This window comes from Acomys minous (genome assembly GCF_964271855.1).
Source record: "Acomys minous genome assembly, chromosome: 6".
NCBI classification, from domain to species: Eukaryota; Metazoa; Chordata; class Mammalia; order Rodentia; family Muridae; genus Acomys; species Acomys minous.
In genome coordinates this window covers 110,997,071-111,005,191 of record NC_140487.1, presented here as the reverse complement: position 1 = coordinate 111,005,191, position 8,121 = coordinate 110,997,071, and the positions used below count along the sequence as shown (strand labels likewise).

At 50.4% G+C, this 8,121-nt stretch overlaps 1 protein-coding gene across 4 annotated transcripts in view; it reads left to right on the top strand.

Moving 5' to 3' along the window:
- Nucleotides 1-4,109: 4,109 nt before the first annotated feature.
- SRRM1 (serine and arginine repetitive matrix 1) overlaps nucleotides 4,110-8,121 on the top strand; it is a 35,738-nt gene continuing 31,726 nt past the window's right edge. For all 4 annotated transcript variants that reach the window (XM_084788284.1, XM_084788283.1, XM_084788282.1 and 1 more), the window contains exon 1: nucleotides 4,110-4,251. In XM_084788284.1, coding sequence (XP_084644410.1) covers nucleotides 4,231-4,251 — 21 coding nt within the window. In that variant the 5' untranslated portion in view covers nucleotides 4,110-4,230. The remainder of the gene's footprint in view (nucleotides 4,252-8,121) is intronic.

Genomic DNA, 8,121 nt, shown 5'->3' with positions numbered 1-8,121 from the left:
GGAAGGGATAGTCCATCAAAATGCAGAAGACACAAACTGTTCTCAAGACCAGGAAGCCACATCTTTAGCCTTGTTACTTGATTTCATGACAGTCTCTCCCTAGGCTGTCTACCCTATAACTTACAATCCTCCTACCCGGGTCTTCCAAGATGCTGATGACACGTGCTCACCCCATCTCTAGTGTCCGCCTCTCACTGCCGAATAGGGGTGATGAGTGTAACTTACAGGCTATTGTGAAAACTATGCCACATGCTTGCAACCCTGTGCTCTCCCCTTCGGAGCACCTGCTCTGGAGGAAAAATCTTCATGGTGTTGCCACATCATGAAGATTACCCAGGGTCAGCACACAGTGGCAAGGAACGGAGGCCACTTGCCAACAGCCATGTGGACCGTATCCAACATCCTGGGAGACCTAAGCCAGAGCCATTCACCCAAGCAACTCCAGATTCCTGACCCACAGAAACTTTGAGATGATAATTCATTGTTTTAAGTATGGAGCTAATCGGTTACGTGGGATCCTTGCTGATGCTCACAGGCCTTTTTACCTTCGCTCGTGGTGCTGTGGGTCAGACCTAGGACAAGCCCTCTACCGCTGATCTACACCCCCAAGGCCCACAGAGAGGAAGGAAGGAATGTAGGTAGGTAGATAGGTGGGCCAGTTCAAATGTGGGGTGCCAGCCTAGGGCCACATTCACTGTATGAGCTAAGGTGCCACTCCATTATGTTCCCTGGGCTTAAAATAAAAAACAAGTTTGGTCAGTCAGGGCCACTCTCTGACACCTCATCTCATAAACAAACTTAATTAGTTAATTTTAGACAGGGGCTTTTTACATAGTCTGGTTGTTCTTGAACTTGCGGAGATCCACCTGCCTCTGCCTCCAAGCGCTGGGAATAAAGGCATGCACCACCACACCTGCCTTCCTTTTTGGGGGTGGGGAGGGAGGGTTTGAGACAGTGTTTCTCTGTGTAGCCTTGGATGTCCTGGAACTCTCTTTGTAGACCAGCTAAAAGCAAAACTTTTTTTTTCCCCTAGTTTTTTTTTTCCCCCCCAGACAAGGTTTCCCTGTGTTATCTTGGTTGTCCTAAACTTGAAAAGCAAATATTTTTAAACGGGGCCAAAGAAGTAGCTTAGATGACGAGTGCTTGCCTGACTACACAAAGCCCTGAGCTCAATCCTCAATATTAAAGAGCGAGGAAAAGGAAAAGTAATACAGAGAGAAGACAGAAGACACATAAAGAAAATAAGTAACCATGCCAAATAATGCGAAATGCTATTGCCAGGGCACCTACCATTTCAGGAAGGCTGGTCAGAAAAGGGTTACCTACAGAGATGACGGCTGAGTGGCTTTTTCTTTGCTGGAGGCTGTGGACTCACTAGGAAGTCTTGGCTGGCCTGGAGGCCCTGGGTTAGTTACTCCTTAGTCACTGTAGGCTTACAGATTTACAGGCTTAAGAACTGCCATTTCAAGTCTGACCTGTTCACAAGCAGACAAATGTCTGTAGTTTAGCACAGCTTCGGCTTAAAAGTCAAGGGCTGTGTGGGGATGGGGGGGGGGGGAAGTGGCTGGGGTGGGGGGGAAGTGGCTGGGGGTGGGGGTGGGGGTGGGGGAAGTGCCTGGGGATGTAGCTCAAAGGTTGCAGCCTAAAGCTGTGAGGGATCAGGGAGGAAGGACAGGCCCATGGGGTGAAGATGGAGAAGGGAAAGCATTCACCAGATCATAAGAGGCTTTGTCACACTAGGCAATAGGAGGACAACAGAAAGCCACTGCGGGGTTTTAAATGGCAAGTGACAGGATCCAGATAATCATCTTAGAAAATCACTTTGGTTATAGACGGGGTGAGACATCAACCCTGAAGGCAAGAAAACCGGCTAATGTGTTCTTACACAGATCCAGACGGTAACCCAAAGACCAGTCAGTATTAAAGACGCAAGAGGCTGGCAGTGGCGGTGCATGACTTTAATTCCAGCATTCTGGAGGAGAGGCAGGATCCTTGTTGAGTTCGAGGCCAGCCTGGTCTACATAGCAAGTTCAGGATAGCCACAACTACACAGTGAGACCCTGTTTCAGAAGGAGAGGAGGGTGGGGAAGGAAGGAGGGAGGGAGGGAAGGAGAGAGGGAGGGAGGGAGGAAGAGATGACTCAGTGGTTAAGAGCACTAATCACTTGTTGCTCTTGTAGCGGACCCAGGTTCAGTTTCCACCACCCACACGGTGACTAACGACAGTCTGTGACTCTTTCCTGGAGAGTCAACGCTCTCTGGTTTTCCTTGGACACTGCATGCATGAAGTGCATCTAGAGCGAGTTCCAGGACAGTTAGTGGTACACAGAGAAACCCTGTCTCAAAAAAATCAGTGTGTGTGTGTGTGTGTGTGTATCTGATTGCGGGGGGTGGGGTGGGGGAGGGAAGGTTAACACTATGTAGCTCTGGGTGCCCTGGAAGTCACAGACTTCCCATTTCCTGAGTGCCAGGGTTAAAGGCCTGCATCCCCACGCCCAGGGTTTTAGACAGGGTTTTTCTTTATACCCAGAATGGCCTCGGACTCAAGACTCCTCAGACTTCCTCTGCCTCCCAGGCGCTGGGATTTCAGGCTTGCCTCGCCACAGTCAGCTACTAAATATTAAGAGAAGCGGTCCCAAGGCCGGGCGTGGTGGCGCACGCCTTTAATCCCAGCACTCGGGAGGCAGAGGCAGGGGGATCGCTGTGAGTTCAAGGCCACCCTGGACTACAAAGCGAGTCTAGGACAGCCAAGACTACACAGAGAAACTCTGTCTCGAAAAACCAAAAAAAAAAAAAGAGACGCGGTCCCAGGAGGCAGAGGCAGGAGGATCTCTTTGATCCCTTGTGCTCAATCACTCGCTGCTTGAATTTCCTAGGTTTGCTCCTGCTGTCTAAGGTTTGTCCCTGCCCTCTGATCTGCGTGTGACCTCTGACTGGGGCAGACAACAAGGCAACTTGGCAACTTTCAAATTTCACTCAACCGCCCCTCAGGAAAGAGGACCACACACCCTCCACTTGCCCTTCAACCTTTTGTTTTTCATAATGAAAAATGCCACCTTCCTCTCTGGTCACTCTTTTTTCACTCCACAGCTGTTTAATTTTGACTTCTGCCTTCTCTCTGTCCTTCATTATTTATTTATTTATTTTTTGGAGACAAGGTTTCTCTTCGTAGCACTGGCTGTCCTGGATTCGCTTTGTAGACCAGGCTGGCCTCGAACTCACAGAGGTGCCTATGGTTTTCTGCAGTGTCACTCTGTGGGCCAGAATGGATGCCTGGTGGAAAGGTCAGGAATAGGGGTATCTCTTACAGAGCCAGTGCGGGACTTCGAGTCAGAAAAAGGGAAACCAGAAGGGGAAAAAAAAAAAGCCTGGAGATGTGCACGTGTTTATACTGATACTCCGAGGGCAGACATACCCACTTTCAGGTTTTTTTTTTTTTTTTTTCCATTAAAAAAAGCAGAAGAGGTGAGCGTGTCTGCGAAGAGGGGCTAATACAAGGTGGCTCCAGAAAGCTTTTCTGAGAAAAGCGCTTGGTGGACATGCTGAAGGGCCGGCCTTGGCCCTCTTCCACTTCCTGCCCTTCAGCGTGGTTTCTCAGCTGAAGTACAGAAAGGTAGCCAATGGACACCTCAAGCCCAAACCAGATGCGACGCACATCCGGCTAGCCCGCGCATTTCATTGGTGCGGACACTCCAGGGTCAATCCGGCTGGCTACCCCCTTAAAACCCACACGGTATCTCCACTTTCACAGTGAGAACACCGCAGGTCGCGAGCTCCGAACTGGTGTAGCCTCACCAGTAACACCCCTGGGAAAACCTTTCTTTTCCGCGATTTCCCCAGCTACCCCCCAAGACCGAGGCCTCCACCGACTACGGGTCGAAGGAAGGATCAGCTCACGTCGCGCGAACCCTGCCGATCACGCGCCACAAAAGGACTCGTAGGGTGGGGCGACCCAAGGACTCGCCCTCCTCTCTCCATTGGTTGCGGTCGCTGGCCTCGCCTCCCCTCATTGCAAAAAGTTGCCGCCCTGGTGCGCTTGCGCATGCGTGGCGCCCTCTCGGCGTACTGAGCAGGCGCAGCCGCGTGCCCCCCTCCCCCCCCGGAGGGGGCGGGTTTAGAGTCGCGCGCAGCCTCCCGGCGCTAGGCTTCCTCCCCTCTGCCGGTCCCGCCCTCCGTCGCGGCGGCGCGGTGCACCCTGGGATAGGGAGCGATCTCCGAGCGAGGCAGCAAGATGGACGCGGGATTCTTCCGCGTAAGTAGGAGAGCGGGGAGCCGGCGGGGGAGGCGAGAGGCTTGTTTGTAAGACCGGACAAGCGGTGGGGAGCTCAAACTCGGTTCACGGCGGCCTGTGGAGGGAGACCTTAGAGACCCCGGGGGGGGCTGGCGGCCAGCCCGCCGTGTCCTCGGCGTTGCGGCCGAGACCGGTGCGCTCCTGCGCAGTCTCCTCCTCCGGGATCGTCCCCCCCCCCCTACGCGGCGGTGGCCGGAAAATGGCGGCGGGAATGGGCCAGAGCCGAACCTCACCGGCCGCCTAGCGGGGCCCGCAGGCCGGGCGCCGGGCCGGCTGCCGGGGCTTGGGGCCTAGCGGGAGCCCCAAGGAGGAAGTCCCTGGGGAGAGGCAGGCGGGAAGCCTGAGGAGGCTGCGGGGCACCGGTAGTGCGGTTTTTGGGGGGTACGTCCCGAGAGAGGTTATAGAGGGAGGTAGGGGGGCTTCCTCCGCGGCAGCTTTGGAGAAAGCGAGTGTCCCCCACGTACAACGTCCACCGTCCGGGTCTTAAGCTTTCGGGGAGACGGCAGGGTCAGAGTTCGTGAACGCTCCCGCCCAATTTGATAGCTCTTCGGGGAGGGGAACGTAAGATAATTTGTAGTTGGAACGTTGGAATCGGAGGCTTTTAGGGCGAGGTGTGTGTGTGTGTGTGTGTGCGCGCGCGCGTGTGTGCGAGGGCGGAGGCAGATTACGGTGGGTGGATCCGCTCCGCTTCCCGCTCTTAGCCCGGCACCCTTTCCCAGCGGCCCATGTTTTGGTTTGGGGTCCAGGTGGTTCTGTCCTAGGTCCAGGCAGTGGATATAATCCTTGTTGGAGTTGGTACACAAATCCCAGACTAAGGCAGTTTATTGGGTGGGAACCGTCCACTCTCAGAAGGAAATTGGCTAACAGGTCGAGATCCAGATGGTTGCGAATGGACACTTGTGGGATTAAAAGTTAAGTAGCCTCAGGACAGCCAAGGCTACACAGAGAAACCCTGTCTCGAAGAAGAAAAAAGAAAGTTAAGTAGCCACGATCCCTTTAGGAATTGCTTGCTTGCTTATTTATTTATTTATTTATTTATGCAGAGTAGAACCATATAGAGACTGCTTGGTAAAAGTCCAAGTCCCAGCTAACAGTTTTGGGCTTAGTTTTGCATTCCCTGGATCGAGTATGTAATTTGCAGTTCATGTGCATTTTTAAAGAGAAAAATTAGAAGGAAGAAAAGGGGGAGGTAATAAAGATGCCTCTTGTGAGTGGGAATGTAGTTTACGCTAGCTTGCCCAGCATGGACAAGACTCTAGGTTCCATCCCAAGCACCTCAGGTCTTTCCACTACAAACTAAGCATTCACAATATTCTAAGCATTTAACCTTTTGTAGTCAATACTCATTCACTTAATAGTTGCACTAAAAACAAAGGTTTGTTTCACTTGTCAATTATTTCTTATTTCTTTTTTTTGGTGTTGTTGTTGTTGTTGTTTTGGGGACATAGTTTGTCTGTAAGCCTGGCCATCCTGTGACTGTAGACCAGCCTGGCCTTGAACTCAGAGATCTGCCTGCTGGCACTAAAGCTGTGCAGCACCACCACTGCTCCCTGACCTCGCACATGTTGCCAGTGGAAAGGAGATTGAATAAAGTAATACAAGTAATACGGAAATGTCAATTTTCAAACCAAGTTCTCTTTTTTTCTTCCTCTCTTTTTTAAAAATTTGTTCTGTATCGTCTTTCTACCACCACCACCCCATCCCGGTTTTTCCAGACAGGGTTTCTCAGTGTAGCCATGGCTGTCCTGGAACTCCCACTTGGAGATTCTACCTCCCACAAGCCCAGACCGGCCTTGAACCCCGAGTTCTGCCTTGATACACCAAGTGCTAGAATGCCAAACATTTGCTACGTACACTCCTGGCTACATGGAGACGTTAGCTGCATTCAACTCCAAGTTAAACGTTTTTAGATCAGTTTCCTAGTACACTGCCAACCTGAACAACAGCCATGCAAGGTAAATTTGTTTTTATTTTTTAGGAGGCAGTTGACCAGATATTGATATGCAGACCAGGCAGTTTTTTAGAGATTAAATTAAAGGTGTAGACCATCACTATCAGCCTCCAAACTTTTTTTTCTTTAAAAACTTTTAGCAGCTGGGCGTGGTGGCGCCCACCTTTATTCCCAGCACTTGGGAGGCAGAGACAGGTGGATCACTGTGAGTTTGAGGCCAGCCTGGTCTACAAAGCGAGTCCAGGACAGCCAAGGCTAACAGAGAGGCTCTGTCTCAAAAAACAAAAACAAGCCGGGCGTGGTGACGCACGCTTTTAATCCCAGCACTCGGGAGGAAGAGGCAGGTGGATCACTGAGTTTGAGGCCAGCCTGGTCTACAAAGTGACTCCAGGACAGCCAAAGCTACACAGAGAAACCCTGTCTCAAAAAACCAAAACAAAACCGGGAAAAAAAAAAAAGCTTCTAGCAGTACTAGGGACCATTTTCAGGGCTTTATAAATGCTAGCCAAGTTCTATGCCACTCAGCTGTGGCCTTTCTGGATTACTTTCAAGCTGACATCTAATAGTTACACATAATTAGGGCATATGGTGTGACATCTTAGCATATGTATGCCATGTCATGATCAAATGAGGATAATCTGCATACCTTATCACCCCAGACATTTGGCTTTGTTTTTTTTCTTCATTGCTCCTAATTTTTGGGGGGGTGGAGGGTGGCTTTTTTTTTTTTTTTTTCAGAGACAGGGTTTCTCTGTGTGTAGCCCTGGCAGTCTTGGAACTCATTGTCTGAGCCACCTATTCAGACCCCAAGGTAAAATTCTTCTGTTTCTCTGTGTAGCCTCCTGCTTTTGCCTCCCAAGGGCTGGGATTAAAGACGTGCTACCACCCAGCCTGGTGGCTCTCTCTGAGACAGAGGCAGGAGTGAGTTCAAGAACAGCCTTGTCTACAGAGAGTCCAGGACACCTAAGGCTACACAGAGAAGCCCTGTCTTGAAAAACCAAAGTGGATAGATAGATGAATGAAAGAATGAACGAATGTGTGTGTGTGTGTGTGTGTGTTTTCCACGCCCCTAGTTTTGCATGTGAGGAAATGCCTTTGGGGATCAGGTTGTATGTCCTTAGGACATACAGTGCAGTAGCACCAGAGCTGACTCACTACTACAGGATATTTGAACTTATCGGACTTTCTTGTTTTGTTTTGTTTTCATGACAGGGTTTCTCTGTGTTGTCTTGGTTGTCCTGGACTCCCTTTGTAGACCAGGCTGGCCTCGAACTCACAGCGATCCACCTGCCTCTGCCTCCCGAGTGCTAGCATTAAAAGTGTGCGCCACCACACCTAGCGAACCCAGAGCTTTGTACATGCTACCTAGGTGCTCTTGCCACTCTGCTTCATTCTTAGACCAAACAAACAAAAGTCTTCTTGATTACTTTCCAGGGGACTGTAGCCAGTCAGCAAACCAATTCGTAGATTTCAAATCAGAGCCAGTTACTTCCATGTGTAATTGAGCCAGGAGGAAGGATGAAATAAAAAACTGATGCCTTGCTGCTGTGATGAGTTCTTTGGTGAAGTTCTGGTGAAGCTTCATTTTCGTGTACATAAAATTGTTGTTCCTTTGTTTTTCTCCAGACAGAATCTCATTGTAGTCTAGCTGCCCCCAGAGCTGCAAGTCTGGCTTGAATGCTAATCCTCTGCCTTATCTTAAATTTTAGTGTTATAGGAGTATGCCACCTCACCTGGCTTCAAATTCATTAATTCATATTCTCTTCTTCTTCCCCTTTTTCTCTTTTCGTCCCTCCCTCCCCGAGTCTCTTCTTCCTCTCTGAGACAGAATTGGTGGCCCTAACTCATGGGGAGTTGAGGATAATTTCTGGTCTTCCTTA